The sequence below is a fragment of the Vipera ursinii genome (assembly GCF_947247035.1).
Source record: "Vipera ursinii genome assembly, chromosome: 8".
NCBI lineage: Eukaryota > Metazoa > Chordata > Lepidosauria > Squamata > Viperidae > Vipera > Vipera ursinii.
In genome coordinates, this window is record NC_139519.1 from 17,599,366 (window position 1) to 17,624,308 (window position 24,943).

At 43.0% G+C, this 24,943-nt stretch overlaps 2 protein-coding genes across 4 annotated transcripts; one reads left to right on the forward strand and one right to left on the reverse strand.

Moving 5' to 3' along the window:
• Nucleotides 1-82: 82 nt before the first annotated feature.
• Nucleotides 83-12,272, forward strand: FAM118B (family with sequence similarity 118 member B; the record flags this gene model as incomplete). The annotated part of the gene is made up of 8 exons (XM_083368422.1): nt 83-98; nt 2,403-2,486; nt 2,983-3,235; nt 3,855-4,082; nt 5,108-5,236; nt 6,169-6,454; nt 7,038-7,094; nt 12,193-12,272. The coding sequence occupies exons 2-8, from the start codon at nt 2,410-2,412 to the stop codon at nt 12,270-12,272; spliced, it is 1,110 nt and encodes a 369-aa protein (XP_083224548.1). The 5' UTR covers nt 83-98; nt 2,403-2,409.
• On the reverse strand, nt 10,942-24,546 carry SRPRA (SRP receptor subunit alpha). 3 transcript variants are annotated; one of them, XM_083368419.1, is made up of 14 exons: nt 24,318-24,546; nt 21,219-21,302; nt 20,436-20,599; nt 18,695-18,855; nt 18,372-18,534; nt 17,401-17,554; nt 16,997-17,106; nt 15,939-16,057; nt 14,928-15,014; nt 14,187-14,359; nt 13,648-13,861; nt 13,298-13,461; nt 12,680-12,778; nt 10,942-12,481 (listed from the first exon to the last, which is right to left on the reverse strand). In XM_083368419.1, the coding sequence occupies exons 1-14, from the start codon at nt 24,441-24,443 to the stop codon at nt 12,353-12,355; spliced, it is 1,947 nt and encodes a 648-aa protein (XP_083224545.1). In that variant the 5' UTR covers nt 24,444-24,546; the 3' UTR covers nt 10,942-12,352. The 3 variants fall into 3 exon arrangements, with proteins under 3 accessions (XP_083224545.1, XP_083224546.1, XP_083224547.1); XM_083368420.1 differs by lacking the exon at nt 21,219-21,302 and having other exon boundaries at nt 24,318-24,540; XM_083368421.1 differs by lacking the exon at nt 24,318-24,546 and having other exon boundaries at nt 20,864-23,594.
• Nucleotides 24,547-24,943: the final 397 nt, after the last annotated feature.

Here is a 24,943-nt window from a genome sequence, read left to right on the forward strand (position 1 = left end):
AGATCGAGCGGGAGACGCTCTAGGAACTAGATTGTTGCCGTGGGCGGAAGGAGACGCCGTTCCTTCCGGCGCCGGCTATTCTCCTTTCTCGCCGTGAGGTAAGCGGGTTTGGCGCCGCCCGCGCGCGGAGGCGTTGACTGGGCAGGAGGCCGGGACTCTGGGTGGGCGAGGGCAGGAGGGTCGGGGGGCTGTGTCTCGATCCTCCGCCTGCTTGGAAAGGAGAGCAGCTGCTCCCGAGTTTCCCCTCAGCGCAGCCGGCTGTGTGTGGTGGAGGGGAGAAGAGGGGGCGGAAGGGACAAAAGAGCCTCTTTCGTTTATTTATTCTCCCCCCCCATCATTTTTGCCGCTTTGCATGTGTGTGTGTGTGTGTATGTATATATACTTAACAAACACTTAACATAGATGCATATACATACATACATACATACATATACATACATACATATATGTAACCTAAGTTGACTTTGTAATAAATGCCGCTTGGGGGTTGAAAGCCCTAACAAGCAGGCATATACATAAAATGAAGGCTACTGCTAAGCTTGTAAGCCGCCCTGAGTCTTTGGAGAAGGGCGGGATATAAATGGAATATATGTATATGGCTTACAAGCTTAGCAGTAGCCTTCATTCTATGTATATATATACACACACACACATATATATATACACACACACACATATATACGTACATACACACACACACACACACACACATATATATAGAGAGAAACTGGACAGCCATTTGTCTGAAATGGTAGGGTTTCCTGTCTTAGCAGGGGGTTGGACTAGATGACCTCCAAGGTCCCTTCCAACATTATTATTATTATTATTATTATTATTATTATTATTATTATTATTATTATTATTATTATATATAACATTACCAAGCTGTAAACCATGGCTTTCAAACACACCCCACACCCCAATATGTGTGTGTGTGTGTGTATACATGTATATATTTTAAAACCCTAGTAAATTATATGGTTTTGATTAGCTGCTGCTGGTGAGAATACATGTTATGTCCTATTTGCACTTGATTTCTAATCAGAGACCAGACAGGGACAGCCAAAGGAGCACCAGATGTGGCTCATCAAATGGCCCTGTCTGGTTTAGCACAATCTGTGAATGGAGTGTAACCTGACCGATTTCTCTGAATAATAGGACATGTTGGATATTTTCTTGGGATGTAAGTAGAGAGGACAGATGACAACTCTGGCTCAAAAGGGTCATTGCAGAAAATGGTAGATTAGGGAAAAACAAGACAATGTTTTGACTATTGGTCCTGAAAATGCAGAAGACGTCCTATGTTGGAGTTTAAAAACAGCAACAAAAAGAAACCCCCTACAGCAGGGGTGTCAAATTGCCAGCCCAGGGGCCGGATGCGCCATCTGGAAGCCGCGCCCACCCCATTGCGCGACTTCACATGACGTTGAGAGTTCGACACGTCTGCCCTGCAGAGTTAACACATACACTAGGGGAGCATGTCAATTTGGGTGTGTTTGGGGTGGTGTGTGTGAATGGGGTATCTTTTTGAAGTAGGTGGTTTTCCTGAACTGATCGATGGTTCCTTTTCTAATCAGGAAGTCTGGAGATTTTGTAATGGCAGACTATTTGTCAGCATTAATCAGGGTTGAAACCTGATAGTTCCTGCATCTCAAAAATTCTTTCTCTTCCTGCTTTTCGTCTCAGCAGATCATGTTTGGCAACTAACTTACTTCCCAGAAGTGGGTGGCGGTGGTGGTGGACAGAATATATTTTTATTTTTTTATTTTTATTTTAATTCCATTTATATCCCGCCCTTTTGTTGATTCAGTGTGGTAAAAGTATGAACTAGAAAATAAGAGGTCAGTTCAGCTGGGTTATAAATGCCTTGGATTTAAATCCTTCACATGGGAAGAGATTGTCCTGGATTCAAGAGTGACTTCTTTGCGGGATGATCTGTATGTGGAGCAGAGTGGGTGATTAAGACTTTCTATTATTAGCCTTACAGCCAGTCTCTGATCTGTAACTTAAGGACAGTAAAACTGATTTATACTGTGGTTGCAGTGGGCCAACACACACAGCTTCCCACACATGAGTGGGGGGCGGCGCATGCGCAGCTCCACTCGTGCGAATGATAGGCTGGTGCACACATCTCCACTCATGCAAGCTGTGAGCTGGCATGCACTTTTCTTGTTAGTCTTCAAATTTGATTCTTCCTTTTCTTCATATATTTCTTGGAGTCACATAAGAACAAGATAGCACTGCCTTGAACCTTTGATCAGCAGGTGAAGTCATTAGAAATAACGGATTTTTATTTGAGTTCACAACCTTGGCAATTCTGGTCAGTGTCCATATTAAAAGCTTACGCATCTTCTCTTGCTTGGAGAACATAATTTCTTGATATAAAACTTCTTCCATACTAGAAACTGGATGGCTTCTGATGCGAATCTCAAGCTGGACAAAGGAGTTCTGCTGGAGGACGGCATGCCAGCTGCAAAGAAGCCTAGGTAGGTGGGATGCTATCAAATAGTTCTCTATAGCTCCTGAATTGGGAGTAAAAATAAACTTTGCCCCCTTCTCTGGCATGTGTGGGGATATATTCTTCACACACAAAAAAACAGTTTTCCAGACTGAAATTCTGCACCTAAAACTCCTCACTCCAGCAAGTTGTTCTACTATTTCCATTTTCATTTCACTATACTTCGTTTAGGTCAGCTTCTATTTTTCCTCTGCTTTTAGGTCAATGTAGCTAACCTTGCAAATATAACAACCAGAATTGTTAGACTAAGGATCTGTCACTGCTATCCTCAATAGAACTCCAAACATTCAGGCTGTTTGCCTATCATTAGTTCACAATATAACCTACTTCATCGTACTCTTAGAAAGATGATGAGGAAGGGGGGGGGGGGCGGAATCAAGTGCCTGAGATCCTAGGAGAAAAGGCAATAGAGAAATGTGATCATTAATTACGCTCATCTCCTCCCTTCTGTCTTCTGGCTGTAGGAAACTCCTGCCAAGTCTAAAATGCAAAAAGCCCCAGGATCTAGTCTTGGTGATTGGAACAGGCATCAGTGCAGCAGTGGCTCCTCAAGTGCCAGCCTTGAAGTCTTGGAAGGGCTTAATCCAGGCCCTGCTGGATGCTGCAATTGACTTCGACCTTCTGGAAGAGGAGGAGAGGAGAAAATTTCAGAAGTGTATCGAGGACAATAAAAACCTCATCCACGTTGCTCACGATCTGATCCAGAAACTCTCTCCCGTGAGTTGAGGCACCCAGAAGGGAATCTTTTGCAGGCTTGAAATAAAATACATGCTTAAAATGGGTGAGCTATAGAAGGCCCACTAAGGATGGATGGGCAGATGGCTCTGAAAAAAAAAATCCAGCTGCCCAATTGAATGTCATTGGCAGCAATGCTTTTTCTTGAAGCCGGAAGCACAGCTGATCTACTTCCAGTAAGGCTAATGGTCCTGTTTTGAATCCCATCCTCAAAGAAGGCTGAGCATTATGGCTGTGCCTCCTCTAATAGTATCACTGTGACACATTCCTCAGGTCATGGTCGGTCTTAGACAAGTAACCTTAAAATGTGCATCCATAGAAGATCCCCACACCTTACTTTTAAAAGAGCTAAAGTTGGGTGGAGAGAAGAAGCTGGGCGCCCAAGCTAATCTGACAGTGGTAACTTATGTCAGATTGAGGTATGGAGTCTGGTGATACATGTCACCTTTTTCTTACCCGATGCCCTTCTTGTGTGTCCTCTCAATTCCAGTCACCACATTAGTTAGGATGATGAGAGTTGACGTTCAGCACATGAGAGGCTGCGGCACTTGGGGCAGGTGGCATGAGATTCTGATCTTGGTGTGTCTTGTTTCCTTTGCAGCGCACGAGCAATGTCCGTTCTTCGTTCTTCAAAGACTGCTTGTATGAGGTCTTTGATGACCTGGAGTCCAAGATGGAAGACACGGGGAAGCAACTCCTGAGGTCAGTGCTCCACCTGATGGAGGACGGTGCCCTGGTTCTGACCACCAACTTTGATAATCTGCTGGAAATTTATGCAGCTGATCAAGGGAAACATCTTGAATCTCTTGACCTCACCGATGAGAAAAAGGTAAAAAGGTGTCCCGCTTCCTGTCCTAAGAGTAGTCATATCTTGTGGAGCAGTCTCCCGTGAAAAAGTTTCATTAATAAGCCCAAAGTGGTAGATTTTGGAAACTGCACTAAGCATAAAGCAAACAAACCAAGTTGTGGCTTAGCTTAATACGTGAACACTGTCAAAATATATATTGCTTGCTTTGGTTCTCTTTCCCCATAATGAAATTCCAAATGAAAACTTTGCCCTAGAGAACCTATAAACTACTGTGATAGCTGAGGACCAAAATGTGGTATATTTGTATCAATAATAGATGTTTGGTACTATACAATATATATAGGGACGCGGTGGCTCAGTGGGTTAGGACGCTGAGCTTGTCGATCAGAAGGTCGGCAGTTTGGCGGGTTGAATCCCGAGTGCCGCGTAGCAGAGTGAGCGCCTGTTACTCGTCCCAGCTTCTGCCAACCTAGCAGTTCGAAAGCACGTAAAAATGCAAGTAGAAAAATAGGGACTACTAGGGTGGGAAGGTAACAGCGTTCCGTGCGCCTTTGGCGTCTAGTCATGCCGGCCACATGACCACGGAGACGTCCTCGGACAAACGCTGGCTCTTCGGCTTTGAAACGGAGATGAGCACCGGCCCCTAGAGTCGGAAACGACTAGCACACATGTGCGGGGGAACCTTTACCTTTACCTTTATTATACAATAAGCAATCAAAATATACTGTCCCTAAAATTACACTTTCTACTTCTAAAATCTTGGAAACAAAATTTTGAGCAAGAACGAGACAACAACAGAGACATTAAAGGGAATTAAAAGTGTCAAAGCAACAAATAGAGAGCAGGAAGTTGCTATGATTCTAGAACAGACATCTCAAACTCGTGACGTCGTGCAGTGTACTGGAGCTTTTTCCCTGTTGCCGGCAATGGGGTGGGCGCGGTTTCGTCGTGACGCATCCGGCTCGCGGGCCGGCAGTTTGACACCCCTGATCTAGAATGTAGGTGTGTCACTGCAATTTTCAGCCTAGATTGCTTATATTGAATAGGTCCTTGAGTGGGCACAGGAGAAGAGGAAGCTGAGTGTCCTTCATATCCATGGAGTCTACACTAATCCCAGTGGAATAGTGCTTCATCCAGCAGGTTACCAGAACGTCCTACGCAACGTAGAAGTTATGGTGAGTTTGGCAGTTTCCTTTTAACTGCTGCTGACTTTGCAGTGAAGATTGTTTTTAGTTTTTGATTCTTGAGTTTATAAACATTTAGAAATAGCCATAATGTTGGAACTGCACATTTGAAATTGGAGGGGAAAAGGCAGACAATATATAGATAGGTTTCTAAGGAGTCCATCTCATCCCCAATTCTGCTCATCTTCAGACTGCCATACTAGGCTGGAAATGTCTCCCAAACATACAGAGTTTCTATCCCGTATCAGCCTGCAGAGAATCAACACTTTGAATCTTGTTCTTTTTTTTTCAACTCTGCCCATTGAATTAATCAGAGGCTGGAAAAGGTGGGGGTGGGGGACACAGGTTTGGCCAAACCAAGTCACAGTTCCTGTGCTTATCTGCAGGGTTGATTCTGACTTGTTCCTGTCTTGCTTAAGACATGAATGGTTAAAATAATTTTTTATTTTTATTTTTATTTATTTGAATTCCATTTATATCCCGCCCTTCTCCGAAGACTCAGGGCGGCTTACAAGCTTAGCAGTAGTAGTCTTCGTTCTATGTATATGCCTGCTTATTAGGGCTTTCACACACTTAACTTTCTCTGTAGCCTTCAGTTCATATTTGTCTCTGGTCAGATCTCCAAAACAGATACAGGTTGAGATTTAAAAATGGCTCCACCTTTAGGAGGGAATGGGAACTAATCCTTAGAATCTTCTCTCAGTACCTCGTAGAAGGGCTTTTTCCTGGTGCTGGCTCTTTAATATCGAATCATAATAGTTTGTATGGGTGTTTGCAACAGCCTTCAAGCAGATGCTTTCACTGGAATTATCTGAGGGAGCTGAATTTATGCTGTTTTATAATCATAACTTTTCCCTTTCTTACGGAGATAGAAATATTGTGCTTTTTTTTGTTTGCTTCTCTGTGTGCTTTGTCCTTTAAAGCGGGAGATCCAGAAGTTGTACGAAGCCAAATCTTTCCTGTTCTTAGGCTGTGGTTGGACTGTGGATGACACAACCTTCCAAGCCCTCTTCCTTGAAGCAGTGAAACACAAGTCAGATCTGGAGCATTTTATGCTTGTGCGTCGTGGAGAGGTGGACGAATTTAAGAAGCTGCGAGAGAACATGCTTGACAAAGGGATTAAGGTCATCTCCTATGGAGAGGAATACTCAGACTTGCCTGAATATTTTGAGAGGCTGGCAAATGAGATCTCCAACTGGAATCAAGCAGGTAAGAAAAGACAAGTCTTTTAATAATGTTTTAATATATTGGAGTTTTTCAACTTCGTATGCCGCCCAGAGTAAATTTTTTACGAGATGAGCTACAAATTTGATAAATTAATAAAAATAAATACATTTTCCAATGTATACGTTTCATGGAGTATCCAGAAATCCCAAAGGAACAGGATTTATTTTAGTGATTTACCAAATTTAGAATCTGCCCGCCTCACTTTCAGAGTGATTCTGGGTGGTGTAAAACCTGGGGCTTTAGATTTGCCCCTCCCTACCAAGAGTTGCCTTTCTTTTTAATGTGACAGAAGGAGATAATAATTTATGGAGTGCAATAGTAACTGTGTTCTAGACAACATTTAAATACAATGTAAGTTACAATGTATACAACAATCAATATAAATTACATACACAATTTAATCTGGTTCAGATTGTATTGGACCTACCTGCTTTTTAGAAGTTTAGACTCTGAGGTGTTCTAAGTAGAGATTTAGTTTAGGTGCTAAAATGCTCCTGGATTTCTTACATACATCCTTTGACCTCCCACTCTGTTTAAGATAACTGTTTTTTTCCCCCTCCTCCAGGTTCACGACAGGGGAAACAACTGAATGGCACAGATACTGTGCATATTGAAAACAAAGGTACAGAACTTACTTAATATTCAGAATTCCTTGCTGTCAGCTGGGAAGATGAATCTTGCTAACCAGCAGCTACCACTCACACTAAAATTGTCTTTTTATGTGTGGTAGAAGCTTAGGACTAAACATAGCAGAAAGTATCGTACAGGGGATGGAAGATGCCCTGGGAAGAACAGCAGTGGATGCTTCCCTGATTCAAAACTCCCAATAAACCAGATTAAGGAGAAAAGCAATAAATCCAACGGTTCTTACTGCCACAGAAGAACTAATTAAAAAACTTCTTTTGTTTTTTAAGGAGGAATACTTGTTAAAAAGGGAACTGCCATATTTTGCAGGACACCTTAGCCTAAGTAAGAACTCTCTAAACCTGGTTTGATCAGGTGAAACAGATTGCGTGCTTCCCGTGTGTAGAGTAACCGGGTGCAGGGGTAGGCAACCTTGGCTGTTTTATGACTCATGGACTTCAACTCCCAGAATTGAAGCTGGCTCAGGAATTCTGGGAATTGAAGTCCACGAGTCATAAAAGAGCCAAGGTTGCCTACCTCTGATACTAGGGCAATATCCAGGTGTTCGTCTATTCATTTGCTAGAGGTTAGACCCAGCTGGATGAGGCTTACAGGACACGTTGATATTGTTCCTGATTAATTAATGCAGCAAACACTCCTGATCCTTTAATAGATCCTGATGCTGAGGAACAGGAAGCACATTTCACAATACGTTTTCCCACCTCTGTTCATTGCAAGATCCCTTTGTGAAAAAAGTACCTAGCCTGTTTCAGCATCGAGAATCCTTGGGTGAGAGGTATCATTTCTGCTTAGAGGCGATATGATGCATGGAAAATCTGTCTTTCATTGGTAGATTGGTCCTCTCACCCTCCCCTTTGCAAGAGGGAGTTTCTCAAAAGTTACCACTCCGTAAACCTGGTGTTCTACAAGAGTATGTGTGGTTGAGATAATACGGTGGTAAACTTGATCCTGTGCCTTTTCAGTCTTCTGGGAGCTAGAAATTAATCATGTCAGCCATTTTGTGTGGTTTCCAGCCAGCCTTTTTTTATAAGATTCTCCCTATTCTTAAGATATCTCCCTTCAGTAAGGACAGACAAGAACTGAAGATACTCAGGGAGTAACTGACAATGCTCGGCATATTGTCAGAGCAAGTGACATGCAGGTCCTGTAGCTGCATGGCTGCATGGCTGGCTGAGGAATTCTGGGAATTGAAGTCCACACAGCTTAATGTTGCTGAGGTTGAGAAACACTACTGTAGATTAAGGCATTATATTGGAAATTCCTTCCAAGAGAGATTTTCCCATAGTTGAAGACATGTTTATTCATTGTGATCTCGTTTTCTATTTAGGGATTGTGTCAGTAAAAAAACCCCAATCTCTTCAAAACTGAGTTTATTACTTCTACTCTGATATTCTATAAAAATTTAGACTGAGCCACGTGAACATTTTTTTAAAAAAGTGAAGCTCTAATTTTCTAAATCTTTTATACTGTGTACGAATTTGAAGGTGGGATTTTTAAAAAGTTCATCTGTCTCTGATTTACATGAGATTTATGTACATTATTGCTAATAATGATGGTAATCAGCATAATATGCATATAGTACTTTTGGTTGACTAACTCATGGTTTACATAGCTGCCCAAATTCTGGGTTGGCGCAATAGTTTACTAAAATAATAGACTAATTTGGGGTTTACCTGTTCGATGTACAGTTAAACGCCGGTCTGAAGCTAGCTTAGCTAGACTTATTTAACTATATTTTGTCTGCTTTCATATATTACTATGTTGTGATTTTTAAAGCTGTTGTTTACTGATCAATCTAATCTGCTGGTTTGTATATGACAGTAAGCCAAAAATAAAATCACATGAAGGATTAATGCTTGCCTGTTAATTTGGTCTTTAATGGACAAAGTGGCATAACTGTGGATACACACAACTTTTCAGATTTTTGTTTCAACCTGTCAAGTGGGCAGGTGGACGGGCAGGGAATGCATTCTTTACGTTCAGATCAAAATACAGGTGAACCTCGAAAAATTAGAATATCGTGCAAAAGTTCATTTATTTCAGTAATGCAACTTAAAAGGGGAAACTAATGTATGAGATAGACACATTACATGCAAAGCAAGATAGTTCAAGCCCTGATTTGTCATAATTGTGATGATTATGGCATACAGGTCATGAAAACCCCAAATCCACAATCTCAGAAAATTAGAATATTACATACAATCAATAAAACAAGGAGTGTACATAGAACAATATCGGACCTCTGAAAAGTATAAGCATGCATATGTACTCAGTACTTGGTTTGGGCCCCTTTTGCAGCAATTACTGCCTCAATGCGGCGTGGCATGGAAGCTATCAGCCTGTGGGACTGCTGAGGTGTTATGGAAGACCAGGATGCTTCAATAGCGGCCTTCAGCTCTTCTGCATTGTTCGGTCTCATGTCTCTCATCTTTCTCTTGGCAATGCCCCATAGATTCTCTGTGGGGTTCAGGTCAGGCGAGTTTGCTGGCCAATCAAGCACAGTAATCCCACGGTCATTGAACCAGGTTTGCTGGCCAATCAAGCACAGTAATCCCACGGTCATTGAACCAGGTTTTGGTGCTTTTGGCAGTGTGGGCAGGTGCCAAGTCCTGCTGGAAAATGAAGTCAGCATCCCCATAAAGCTCGTTTGCGTAAGGAAGCATGAAGTGCTCCAAAATCTCCTGGTAGACAGCTGCGTTGACCGTGGAGTTAATGAAGCACAGTGGACCAGCACCAGCAGATGACATGGCTCCCCAAATCAACACAGACTATTGAAACTTCACACTGGACTTCAAGCATCTTGCAGTGTGTGCCTCTCCATTCTTCCTCCAGACTCTGGGTCCTTGGTTTCCAAATGAGATGCAAAAGTTGCTCTCATCAGAAGACTTTGGACCACTGAGCAACAGATCAGGTCTGTTTTTCTTTAGCCCAGGTAAGACGCTTCTGATGTTGTTTGTTGTTCAGGAGCGGCTTGACAAGAGGAATACGACATTTGAAGCCCATGTCCAGGATCCGTCTGTGTGTGGTGGCTTTTGATGCACTGACTCCAGCCTCAGTCCACTCCTTGTGAAAGTCCCCAACACTTTTGAATGGCCTTTTCCTGACAATCCTCTCCAGGCTGCGGTCATCCCTGTTCCTTGTGCACCTTTTTCTTCCACACTTTTCCCTTCCACATAACTTTCTATTAATGTGCTTTGATACGGCACTTTGGGAACATCCAACATCTTTTGCAATTACCTTTTGAGGCTTTCCCTCCTTATGGAGGGTGTCAATGATGGTTTTCTGCACAACTATCAGGTCAGCAGTCTTCCCCATGACTGTGATTCCTACTGAACCAGACTGAGAGACCATTTAAAGGCTCAGGAACCCTTTGCAGGTGTTATGGCTTAATTAGCTGATTAGAGTGGAACACTTTGAGCCTAGAATATTGCACCTTTTCACAATATTCTAATTTTTTAAGATTGTGGATTTGGGGTTTTCATGAGCTGAAAGCCATAATCATCACAATTATGACAAATTACGGCTTGAACTATCTTGCTTTGCATGTAATGAGTATCTCATATATTAGTTTCCCCTTTTAAGTTGCATTACTGAAATAAATGAACTTTTGCACGATATTCTAATTTTTCACCTGTAAGGGCTTAAATTAACAGCAACAGCTTCCCATGAGCTCTGCTGCTGCAAAGCTGAAGGCCCTCCTAAAGTTCCACAGGTGCTCCTAGCAAGAATAGAAGAACAGAAAGCGAGCAAGCTGCACACCCAGGAAACCTGTATTGATCACACTTGATCTTAAGACGGCTTTTCAAATCCAGGAAGACAAAGAAAAGGTTTTAGAAATTTTATTATATAAATTTTCAGCAGGCAGCATTCAACTTATTGCACTAGAGCACATCTGCAATGCCGAGCTACCAAGGCGTCTTTGTAGAGACATTGGTGTTATTCAACATAGCACTTTATATCAGGATCAAGAGGCACTCTGAAAGGAGAGGGAAAGGGAGGAATGCAGCAGGCACCCACCAGGGTTATCCCTGGTGAAGGAAGGGGTGAAAGAAGCAGACAAGGTTGGTTTGGAAAACAAGCCAGTGCAGATAGGATAGCGTGCAGTGGCTCCTGCTGGCTGGTTGTGTGTATATTTCTCCCCCTTGGAGGGAGGGGGGGGAAGAGAAATAATTAAACCCACTCCTGAAGCCAGAAGCTCACCTGCCAAAATTAAAATCCATACAAAGGCTTCGGACCCTGTTGGCCGGAGAAGGGGCCAGATAAAGAAAGTGTCCTTAGAGAACCATCAGGCACACAACCACTTGCTTCTCTGGTGTGGATTGAAGATCGTGTGCAAAGATAACACGTAGGGTCATCAGACAATCCAGACACGCTTAACGCATAACGGGTTGACAACAAGAAGACTTTGTGAAGGAATCAGCAGCCCTCAGATTCATACTTCCTCCTCCGAGAACAGATTTACCCTTATTCTTTGTAGTGGTTCTTTTGCTCTGCAGTTGGGGAATTGTTGTGATCAAAGCCAGCTTATGAAGCCTACAGCATTAGCAGACTCTATCTCTGCTCTACATAATAATCAGGGACGGCTGATTTAACGGCTAGGAAGCAGCCATTTGTTCAGGCTTCATCCCTTTGGTTTCTCACACTCAGAAATGTCCTCCAGAGTGGCTGCTTAGGCCCAAGGCTGAATCTGAGGTATGTCAGCCAAGCCCAAGGACTGGAGCACAACTCTCTTCTTCAATTCTTGTGACACCACTAACCCAGGATGAGCTAGAGAAAACGATGGAGGGAGGGAGAAAAAAGAAGGAAAAAGAAAAAGAAGGAAAGAGGAAAAAAAAGAGGCTGGAAAGAAAGCTTACTGGACAAGCGAATATGGAGCAAAGAGGTATACTAGAGGAGGTGTTTTGAGGAAGACCACTCTCAAAGAACTTTAGAGCAGGACAAAGTCATTTTAAATAAGTGGAACACAACTGAAGACAGGTAGCTTTCTCTAAAATTAAATCCCATGCACTGCAGGGAAGAAAGTGTGCAATATATAATGAAATGAGGACTGGCTAAATTTGTTTTTTTTTTCCTAGCGCTCCTCTATGCTCTGTTGCACTATGCCAAAAAAAAGATGAAAGTAAAGCAAAGGATGAAGGGATGGGGTGGGGGGTAGGGCAAGATTCCAGGAAAAGTCACATTGGAAAGCACATTCCAAGACATCGGCAAACAGGATTCTGGTGCAATGATGGATGCTTAGGCCTTCATAAGAGCAGCAACTACAGCCTTGGCATTAAGGCTACGTAGGTCACAGTAAGTCTGTCCAGTTCCCACAAAGACAATCGGTTTGCTAGTGATGTATGTCATGGAGATTGCGGCACCAACCTGGGGAGGAAAACAAAACGGCACGCGTGTTGCAGACCTTCAGGGGACCAAGCAAATTGGGATAAAGCCGAGAAGTTATTTTAAGCCAGGGACCTTATACATCTCCAAGGATATATAAGACACCTCCCAGCCCCAGCCTAGACCTATCAAAAGGTGCTGCCTGCCTCAAGCAGGGAATTCAAATGATCCAATATTTACCTTGTCATCAATGGTATCAAACTTGGTGAGAACAATTCCATCAATGAGACGTGGGGACTGAGCCATGGAGTAATCTGCAAGAGCTTTGTTAAATTTGACCTGGAGGAGTGGTGGAAGGAAAAAAGGAAATGGGTTTGGAAAAAAACTGCACAGAAATACACTTTTGTCCTTCATTCACATTGTGTTCACATTATGTGTTGCAGAACCTTCAGTGTTCCACACAAGTGATCTACAGCCCAGTTCCTCAATGTAATGCACTGCATGATAAGCACCATTCAAAGGAGATGAATTAGATGCTTGAGTTTGTAGCTAGGTTCAAATCCATCCTCCTTCACTCCTTTTGGGGGAATTTCGGTAAAGGAGGTGTGTGAAGCCTCATTCAAGGGTTCTTTTGCTAAAAAACCCCCAAACCCCGCACACTCCAGAAAGTTAACAAATGATGGAAGGAACACAATCCTCAATGACTTCCTGGGTCACAGAAAAGTCACCTGGGAGTTAAGTATTTGCAAGTTGCCCATCTTTGGTTTATGGCTTGGATATTATAATTAACTTTGATACTGTAATGTGAGCCAAACCACAATGGCTCAAACCATCCTCCACAAATGATGAAACGTTTACCAGCTGATCCACAGCCTCGTTTCCCACCAGAGCTTCTCCCACGAACAGAACAAGATCTGGGGTGTTAACCGCAATAAGCTTAGCCAGGGCTGTCATCAAGGGAGCGTTGTCTTGCATCCGGCCTGCTGTGTCCACCAAAACCACATTGAAACCTTGGTTGCGTGCTGGCAAAAAAGAAAGATGGGGTATTCTTAGTCAAAGGAATAAGGCTGGGGGTCAGAATGGTTTTTATTCTATAGCCTCCCCAGAAGTGGACAGCAAAGGCAGGAGAAGGGAGAAGACATTTCAAGCATCAACATGACTCTGGTGGGGTCAGAAATGTAATCCGTGTACCGTGGGGTAAGCCTTACCATATAAAATTGCCTCCATGGCAATGCCGGCTGCATCCTTCCCATATCCCTTCTCATAAAGCTGCACCATGGTGCGACCATTGTGGCTTTCTGGTGGATGCAGAGTATTCAGGCGGCGAGTATGAGTACGTAGTTGTTCCACAGCTCCGGCACGGAAGGTGTCACAGGCAGCAATGAGGACACTATACCCGTTTTCAATCAGCCAGAAAGAAATCTGGAGGGTGGGTAGAAGGAACATGAGCTTGTTAACTCCTCCAAGCACAAAATCCAATATATTGATGAATTAATATATCATTCTTAAGGACAGGTGAACCATCTTTCCTGCATTTTCTTCTGAAGTAAGCAGGGGTCAAGAAAGTGAGCAACATTTTGCACCATGTTTTCATAGCAGAAGGCTTTAAGCAAAAAGAGGGCCTCCCAGGTCTACATCTCCATAAAATGACTCATTAGGCCAGTCTGATACGTTGGGCTACTAAAGACTTTAGTAGATCCAAACTTCCAGTTGCTTACAAACACAAGAGGGAAGCCTCTAACGATACCTTGGCCAGGTTGGTTGACTTCCCAACTCCATTGACGCCACAAAAAGTGATAACGTAAGGTCGGCGGTGAACCTTGGCATCCATCACATCACGCAAGACGTCCACCCGGCGCTGAGGCTGGAGGATCTGGACCAGAGATTCTTGAAGAGCTTGCTTCACAGTTGAGGTCACCGCTGGCAAATTGAAAGCAAGCAATATATTCCCTCCTGATGATGTACTTCATTAGAAATCTCCCGTACCCCGTAGCAAATAGGGAGAACAGATAAGACAGTCTGGGACAAGATTAATCAAGGATACCAGCAAACAGCATAACTGGATTATAGCCTAGTTGCTCTTTTAAGTATGCCACATGTGTAATGCTTCTGGGCAGGTATCTCCTTCCAACTCTCATCAAAACATACCAAAAACATTTGATGAGATATTCTTTTGGCCGATGATGCTTTGGACTTGACACCATCTCTTTCTAGTTGGGAATGGACTACTACAGCAACAGAAATCACTACAGACTGGTAAACTTGCAAAATGCTCTACTGGGCAAAGGCAGTGTTATAAGCCCTACTGTGATGTACGCTGCCTTTTCGGATGGACGACCGAACAATCTCTCTAAACCAGAAAAACCAAGCCATTTCGATGGAGGGATTCCACTACGAGTGAGTGCATTTGGGTTCGTATCCCAAGGATGGTCCCAAGAGATAAGTCTGCGGTACAGGGAAAAGCTGCTAGAAAGTTAGGAACACTTACTGGTGAAGGTACCCATCACTTTGCCTTCCAGTTTCTTTGCAACAGATTCACACAACTGAACTGCAATGTCCGCAGCAACATTCTTCGCTTTGGGAAAACAGAAGGCACGCTTGAGTCAAGAATGTAACGTTTCTAGTTCGTATTATAAGACATCTGAGTCTTGCAACAACCAAGATAGTGCTGCCTACAGACACTCTAGATTTAAAGCCAGCGTCACCCAGGGAGTCACTTTAGGAAAGAGCAAGTCCTCACCATGCAAACCATCTAATGCCCCACTGATGGAATTAAGCTATGAGTATGAGGGGTGAAAAGGAAGTTCAGATGTCACTGATGATGTTATGAGGTTATTTTAAGGCTCCTCCAGTATTCATTTATTCAAGAAAGACAAGGGACCTCTTAACAATCATAACTACAAGGACTGCAGAAAGGGGATCTGAAGGCTGCAGGCTAGTTGGCTCTGATATAAATTCAAATCCTCCTGAACCCGACTGAAGTTTCAAGATATACAGCTTCTATCTATTCCCCACAGCCTCTAAATATTTTTAAATATCCAACAGATGTTGCTTGGTCTACCGATGTTGCTTGGTCTACAGATCTAGACCAAGAACTGGACAGCCCTCATCCAATCTCCGATATTCCTAGATTAGAAGACTGATCTTCACTGAAGGATCAACTCTGGAAGCATGGAAGGTCAAAGGCATTTGGGGTGTTGACTAGCTTATAAACCAATGAGAGTTTGTTCTGAAAATAGGATCAAGAACGAAGATACAATACAAAATGAAATGCATTTTGTAAGAAATTTGGGGACTTGCAAGTCTGGAAGCTTGATTTTCCTGCTCCCTCTGCCTTTCTTTCGTTTAACCTTCAAGAACGCAACCCATTACTTCTAAGCCCCAACTAACAACATGGCCAGCTTTTCTGACTCTGCTGGGGGAATAAGTAGTGTGTCTTGACGTAGCATCACTGTATGAAGTCCAAAACTAATCTTTTGCCAAAGGAATTTAGTCTTACCAATCAAATGATCTTTCATCTTCTCCAGCACAGGCTCCATGTCCTCTCTTGACAAGCTTTTAGAACCCACAAGACCTTTCAGCATTCCAAACATGCCTCCAAGACCACTCTTCTTCTTGCTGGAGAGAGGAAGGTGAGGTTAACATGGGGCGGGATGGAAAAAGCGAATCAAATAAAGGATTTTCCTCAAGTTCCCCCCTCATCGGTAAAATAGTGGTGTGATCTTGTTTTGAAACATTCTTTTACAACTTCTAAGTCAATTTTCAACCAACTGACAAGGGGTGAACAAAACATCCCAACGTTGAAGAGCAAACAAGCAACACGATATAGAATGGCAATTGCTTGGGTACATGTTCCTTCATCAGGATTCTCAACTTGACATACTCAAGTTGTTTTGAACTTCAGTTACATGTGCCCCAATCAACGTGGCCAATGATTTATGACAGTTGTAAAACAGAATATCTGGAGAATGTCAGCTCACCTTTTTGTAAGCTATCTTTAAACCCCACATTGCTCTCTTGAAATATATTCCCAAATCACAATACAAGAACAAAGTCACAGAATCGGGAAAGTGCTTATATGTGTGTGGGCTAGATGGGAAAAGGCATAGATATATATATTGGTAAAGGAGACAAAGATTGGGAATTAAGATATATCAATAAAATGCTGACTGTCCATTTTATTTCTGGCTCACTTTTCTCCATATCCAAATAGACCATAATTTCAAGGCCTTAGCATGCCCTGCAGCTTTTCCTTCTGGCAGTTAGTTCTTGTTCCAACTTGTTGCAGGACAATTGCAACCAAAGGCTGAGTTCACACATTACTCTAAGCCAATCTTTCCCAACCTTGGTAAATTGAAGGTGGGTGAACTTCAACTCCCAGAATTCACAGTAATGGTTATGCTAGTGGAATTCTGGGAGTTGAAGTCCATATCCCTGAAAATGGTCAAGATTAGGAAACCCTGCTCCAAGCCATAAACTCATTAAAAGTTACAATCCATAAAACCAAGGAAACTTCCCAGTGCTTTGCAGAACAGATGAAAAGGCCGAGATTTTTACCTGGGGTTTGAAGAGTTTGGAACCACTTTGTCCTCTTCTCCAGGATCCTCTTCACTATCATACTCAAGATCAAGAAGACGGCCAGGCTCACGGCTTCCATCTACCAACAGCTGAATCGGAAACAGTTTGCCTTAGCCCCCTGAGCAAACAGCGCTTATTGTGGCTTAATTAATAAACAGTGGTTAAAACCAGAATTCAATTAATCTTTCACTTTTGTCAAATGTGGCTCAGCCATTGATTAGAGCACTGCATTTGTTTTAGTGACAACATCTGCACTAATGATATAGAAGCCCTGATAACCTGTGCTGAAGGTTTCAGTGTGAGAAAAATCACTTTAGCTCTGGAGAAGCCCAGTCGAGGCTCCAGACAAAGCCACCACAAGGACAGGAAAGTGGGGGTCTTACCATTTCTGCATCATAATTCTCCATGGGACAAGCGTCTGTGTTCCCATTAGTAGTGGAGTTACTATAATCAAGTACTTTGGCATTAGAGTTCCCTGTATCCCACACACGGGGCTTCTTCCCCTTGTCCTTCTGAGCATCCGGCTTTGGAGACTTGCTAAGGAAAGCAAAAGAAACTCTTAGATCTTGGCACTGAGATACACAGAATTCCTATTCTGAATTACAATACATGCAACTCGGTTGGACCAAAGAGAGAAGGGGTTGGGAATACAAGTTGCTCCCAGTTCCATTTAATAAAATAATAAACTGCTCAGAACTAGTGAGATTTCAATATTTTGTGAGATGTTGGCAATCTTGCTCGAGAAGCTGGCACCTGCAATCTGCTACACTGAACAAGGTATAGGCTTGTGTCCTATGTCAGTGGGAGGCAACCTTGGCTCTTTTATGACTTGTGGACTTCAACTCCCAGAATTCCTGAGCCAGCATGGCTCAGCATGGAAACCTCTCCCTTTCCCCTGTGTGGCTGGCTCAGGAATTCTGGGAGTTGAAGTCCACGAGTCATAAAAGAGCCAAGGTTGCCTCCCCCTGTCCTATGTTATACTTTCCCCTCCCATTTAGTTAAAATGGCTGGTCTTGCTGAGGCAGTTTGCATTACTACAGAACCTCTTCTGGCAATTCCTCGCTGAAAGAGGTTTTTGTGCCTGTGCTGTGCCTGCACAGCAGCATCTTCCAGTGTTTCACTTTATTTATGCCTGCTGTGCAAAAGAAACATCAAAGAGACCCTTCACTTGGAAGCTTCTCCGAAATGAAACATTCCTCGAAAGCTTTGCGGAGACACGTAGTACTTATGCTGGCTGACGGCAGTAGAGAGCAATGTTAGATGTTTGGAGGGCATCTCCAACCATCCCAACTTAGGTTCTGACAGACGGAGAAACAAGAGACCGCCAACTCGTCCAGTTATTGGCCTCGCTTACTTGGATTTCTCTCCACCCTTCAGCCGTTTCTTGAAGAATTCTTCCCGGTTCTTCTTCAGGATTTCATCCTTACTCAACTCTTCCTTTCCCCCAGTTATAAGAGGAGGGTCCAGCTTAACTGCAGGAGCGGTTTTGGGAGCTGCAGCCATTTCATTTCCTTGAGCTGAAGTAACAAAAAAAAAATGTTGTTATTGTCCCATTCTAAGGTTGTGAAGCAGGCAGAAACTGGCAGAAAGCAGCTTTAAAGCTGAATCTACAAGGTACAGCAAAGACAAATCCCACTGTTGTTCAGTAAGTCATTGCTCACTCCAATACCAGCTCACCTTCTTTTTTGGAACTTTTGTTCTTCTTATTCTTAGTTTTTTCTTTTGGTTTCTCTCCCCGAGTTTCTATCATAGACTTCACTGTTTTTTGGGACTTTGCTGATTGTTCAAAACTCTTCATGGCAGTGGGAGCTCGGATTTTACTGCTCTCCTCTGCTTCCCTGATCAGAAAAGAGGAAAAATCATGTAAGATTTGGAATACCATGGGGGGGGGGGAGGTAAAAAAACCACCACATTTTTTTCCTGAATGGAATCTGCTTCCCTCCATTCCTCGTATTGGGCACTTCAAGATATGATTTCCCAGACTGTGAGGTCTACTTTCCTTGGGAAAGTTCTAACAAGAGTCCAGGAAGAAGGGCATTACATTATTACCATAAATTGCCTTTCCTAAAGCATTACTGTACTGTTTCCATTGTCAGTGGTGTTTACTTTGGTGCTTAGATTTTTAGAGGTGTGTACAGTGTGTACACTACGGTGGGAAGGTAACAGCGTTCCGTGCGCCTTTGGCATCTAGTCATGCCGGCCACATGACTACAGAGACGTCCTCGGACAAGCGCTGGCTCTTCGGATTTGAAACGGAGATGAGCACCAGCCCCTAGAGTCGGAAACGACTAGCACGCGTGTGCGGGGGAACCTTTACCTTTACCTTTTACAGTGCCTCTAGTGTAGAGATTATACTAAAGGCAGATATGATGACAAACAGTTTAGAAACCCTGGCTATGATCTGCTTTAAAGGAGAAATATATTTATTTTATTTTAATTTATTTTAATTCCATTTATATCCTGCCCTTCTCCGAAGACTCAGGGCGGCTTACAAGCTTAGCAGTAGCCTTCATTCTATGTATATGCCTGCTTATTAGGGCTTTCACACACACCCCAAGCGGCATTATTACAAAGTCAGCTTAATTGCCCCTAACAATCTGGGTCCTCATTTTACCTACCTCGGAAGGATGGAAGGCTGAGTCAACCTTGAGCCTGGTGGGACTCGAACCTGCACTAATTGCAGGCAGCTGGGGTTACTTAAGGAGGCATTAGCCCACTGCTCCACCAAGGCTTAGCACTTAGATTTACATACCGTTTTATAGTGTTTTACAGCCCTCTCTAAGCGGTTAGAGAGTCAGCATATTGCCTCCAACAATCTGGTCCTCATTTTACCAACCTTGGAAGGACGGAAGGCTGAGTCTACCTTGAACTAGTCATGATCAAACTCCCGGCTGTGGGCAGAGTAAGCCTATAATACTGTATTCTAACCACTGTGCCACCACGGCTCTTGGTATATCCATTATTCTGGCAAAGTCCTACTTGCCAGCACTCTCAGTGCCCAGGAATCTAAGAAGCTGATGAACACCAAGCTGCCTATCTCAGTATTGGCTGCCATAAGTCTGGGTACAGTTAAACATGCTAGCCTATAGCACTGAACACTACAGCGCTTAAGACTTATATACCGCTTCACAGTGCATTACATCCCTCTCTAGACAGTTTACAGAGTTAAACATTCTGGCTTATAGCTGGGAACTCTGCAGCTCTGGAACGGGTGGTTTTTTGAACACAGCTTTAATTTGGTAGCCAGGACAAAGCTAATGTCTCCAAAATCCCTGAAATACACTGCAGCAAAGTGCCCTCCCTTTTGCCCAGCTGTCACTGATTCCCATTGCAGACGTTCAGCTGCAAAAGATAAAGCAGCTGGGCTAAGTCAATGCCAGGAGAACATGTGTGACCACAAAAGTGATGACTGTGTTACCGTTGGAGACGTAAAAAGTCCTCCTTAAAATCAAAGGTGCCATTAAGGATCCCAAGAGTTCCTTTCTGTTGAAACTCGTTTCGATATTTATCTCTAAACTCCTTATGGACATCATCTATCAACTTATCGACGTAGGTTAAAGTCAAGATTTTCTGAAATCCAACCTGCAAAAGAGGAGAAGTTGTGTTGTAAGAAAAAAAAAAAAGATAGTTAAGAAGGCTTATATCCAAGAATATGCAAATTCTTTTGCCTTAATAGTCCAGTCTGAATCAGCTGCTTCCATTCACTGTTTCTTTTCACACAAGCAGAACTACAAGCTTTCAAAAGATTACATTTTTAAATCTGCTTTCCAAATAGATGAATGATTCAAACAGAAAAGAACATGTATAAGTCACTGCTATAATGACACACTGGGTTCACACACTCACTCCATAAAACAGGAGATGCATTTGGTTCCAGCAGCACATCTTGTGGTTCCAGCCAACTATAGTTTATCAGACGAAGCAGGATTAAACATTCCATGGCAATGGTGTGATTTGTGAACCTTAACACAATAGGATTACAACATTGGGAAGGAAGAATATGTTGCTGAACTGTGACTCAAAGTGTTCTTCATCACTAACTACACAACAAGGAGTTGTAATTCAGTAACTTCTAAAAGGCCACACAATTTTCATCTGTTCTACGTCTCAAGAACTAGACAATAGTGAAACTTTTAAATTGCAGTTTAGTATTCATTTGGTGCTGAAGCCTTTCTCGTTCAACACAAAAGAGCATACGCACCACAAATACAAGCTCAAACTGATTGTCCAGCTTATATTTAAGTGTAAGGGCTTCATGGGTGAAAGAGTTGCTGCCACCTCGTTCCTGAAAAAAAGAAAATTAACACAATGAAATGCAAGATCTACAGGTCAAATGTGGCTTCTGCAATTATTCTTGGCAGTGGGGACTAGGGTGCAGACCAACATGAAAAGAGGCAATCTCCAATGTACAGGTGGTTGAATAAGCACACCAATTCTATTTCTTTTCCCCATGACCTTAGTATTCGAGATATACAATCTGTGCCTGTTAAAAGTATACTGTAATTCAACAATATGAGGCCAACAGGAAGGTTTTAAAGCTTTTGTAGTCTTCGTTCAGTAGCTTGCATGCATCCAGAGATTATTGAGTCACTGCCCAACTCAAGGTCCCTGTGGCCAATGTACGATGGAAAAACAAACAATAAACCTTTGCAAAGGACTCAATTTATGTTAAACCTAGACAAGGTATTACCGTAAAATCCAAAATAGAAAATGGAGAGCAAACCCAATGCAAGTAACTAGAAGGGAATTCAGCTCAGCTGGGCCCTATCTCTGATCCTATGTGGAACCTGGGGAATCTAGTTAAAACCAATTTATGTTATTCGCAGTAAATCTTAACTAATTAGCTCGACTGCAACTTGCGTGATAGCTCTGATTTCTTAAAATTAATATTTTTTGACAGAAGTCAGATTCATATGATGAGGTACAGATTTGAGCATTTCTTGCTCTACAGCTTCAGGTGGCACTATGGTATGATTGTTGAGAACCACTGAAAGCCATCTAACAGCTGCTTCCAGATGATCCTCTTCTGCTCTGGGCCCTGTGCTCCATGCTCTCCCCCTTGAGATCTAGGATCTGCTTAACTTGTGGGGTGCCTGTTAAGAACTCATGAGCATGATTGTTGGAAAAATGCCTCTTTTGGTGAACATAATTTGGAATGTTTATTGCTACTTTTCTTGTCAACTCTTTTTAAGAAGACATAGCATAGGAAGCAGAACCCAAGTATGGTAAATAATTTTTTTAAAAAAAACAAATTTAGGAAGGGTTGTTCCAGATTCTGGAAATCCAAAATCAATGAAAACCTCTTATAATAAATTATTTCATCTTGGATCAGCATGAAATGCTTGAATATACCAATTCAAGATCATGTCTTCTGAACAAGCAAATGCAAAGTTGAAAAAGATCATCTGGAGATTGCAAACTATCTCTTAAAGCCTGTTGGCAAGGGACCTGGGAAAGCATAGCAGTCCCATCGTACACGGTACAATCTGACTCATCAGGATAGATTCTGAAACCATCGGTTAAAGAAAAACCTTTAGATGTAAATGGATAATAATGCCAAAAAAGTCCTGAAGACTTTGGAACCATCTGGTACTCAAGTAATGATTGGGGGAGGGGGGAATGAAAAGGTTTTCTGAGTAACTTACTCAAAAAGTAGTCTCTGAATGCAGGAATCTAATTGGAAGAAGGGAAAACCTATGGTCCAAAAGATCTAGTTCAAATAATCTGACTGAAATTTATATAGTGAAGTTCATGAAACATGTTACATCATGTGTTGTTTCAATTTGATTTATGCGCTAAGAATAAATTGAAAATTGCCAGTTACTTACAGCTTAAAGTAACATGTCAGTTGCACATTTAATCTCTCAGATACAGTAACAGTGAAGCTTGGAGTTAATTATTGAAGGCCAAGAAGGACAAACAAATAGATAATAAGTCATGCAGTTCAACACGTAACCCTCTCCCTGCTAAAAAATCCCTGCTAATAAGTAAAATGACAGAATAGAACCATATTACAGAAAGAAAGAACCATGCTAAGAGAATCTAATCCTTTTGTAACATTTGTTGTAGGCTCAATGACAGAGCAGTATGCTGAGTAACTTTGCCTGTCCCAAATAAACATCTAGATCAAAATGCCCCAGTTATTAAGATGATGCAGGAATTGGCGTGCTCAAAATATTGATCAATAGGCATGCAAATTAATGGGAAGATCTAGTTTACTCAGGCTGCGTTCTTAACTATTATTCAGACACAATTATATTAAGCACACAGGGTGTTATGTTGCAACAGCAGCATGGAACAAGACACTACAGAATGACGACAGAGCAGAAGAAACAAGTTGTCATAATTTCTTTTTCCTTTTCACATTATTTCTTGACCTTTTACGTTTTTCCAACTGTAAACCATAATCCTGAAGAGCAGGATACTGCCTTGATAGAGCACATTTCATTTGTACAGAGCTTCCCTATTCCTTAAATAGTAATAACGTCTTACAAGGGAGGTGGAAGAGAATAAATAATTTATTTATTGTTCAATACTCGTACAGCTATATCATTATGCAAGAGTCATGACTAACCCTATTGTTTCAACTGCATCCTAGCATCAAGCCCTTAAGGACTTCCAGAATATCAAACAGATGGAAAATTTGATTTATTTATTTATTAATTAATTTAATTTGTATACCGCCCTTCTCCCGAAGGACTCAGGTGGAATCGGGAGGTGGAGGATTAAAGAGCATGGGGGAGCCAGACGTTCCAAAAAGGGGCTCAATCAATATTGAATGAATGAACCTTTACTATCAAAGTACAACAATGTGTACAGTGAGATTGGCTGAGCCTCCCTTCGTGCCCCCACAACTCAACAGTGACAACAAACCCACCATCTTGTTCCACCATCTGAGCTAACTGCACCACCCACCGGCCTCGCAAGTCAATCATACATAAGAGTTATTTCCCGTTCAGGGGCCTGACAGCCCAGGGATAGAATTAATTAATCAAATAAGATAATTAATAAGACAAATAAGGTTAATTAATCGAACAAGATAAAAGTTCCCTTTAACTGATCGATCTCTCGCTCCCTCGGCAGTTTGGCTACTGCCCCCTTCTAAATCCTTCCCGTGATCTCCTGGTGGTCTCCCATCGCAGGATTAATTAGGGAAGCCCAGAGCCTCCGGGTCTCCCCCTCCCCCCACGTCGTCGACCCGAATGGAGGAAATACGCGACCCCCGCGAAGAGCACACGTGCGAACGGGTCCGGGGTCCGCGAAGCAGTGTGTGTGGGGGGACGGGACGGGGGGCTCTTACCTGGAGGAGGACAGAGCGGATCAGCGCGTTCACGGGCGCCGTGCAGGCCGCCGCGGGGCCGCGCACGCCTTGGAAGCACCAGAGGACGAGCCCCCCCTTGCTGAAGATGGTGAAAAAGTCGAGCATGGCGGGACCGGGGGCGCCGGGCCCTGACCCGGGGGGGGAAGGGGGGAAACCGGGGGGCGACGGGACCGAAAACGCCGGGAAACCAGCCCGACTTCCTTTCCCACGTCAGATTATTCTCCAAGGACTACTCACATCCGCCGGAAGCCTCCGGAAGCCTCTGTAACTCTGATTGGATCCCGTCCTGGGGAGAGGCGGGGCTTCTGCGGCTCATAGAGATAGAAAGGCAAGAGGTGCTTCCGACGTCTTGTGGCCTTTCTCGCTTAGTCCTCTTTTGTTTGGGAACGGATTCATGAGGGGGTGAGTGAAAAGCCCGCGTTTGGTAAATCGAGACACAAGGACGTTTACTCCAGGAAGGAAAGATGCTCCAAGACACGCCGGGCTTCCCTCTTGAATTATAGAGATAGAAACTATAGAGAGAGGGGAAAAGGATTGACAGGTTGGAAAAGGAAACGCGCGTGCGCGTGTGTGTGGGGGGGAGCTTTGGACACGACAGCCTTTAA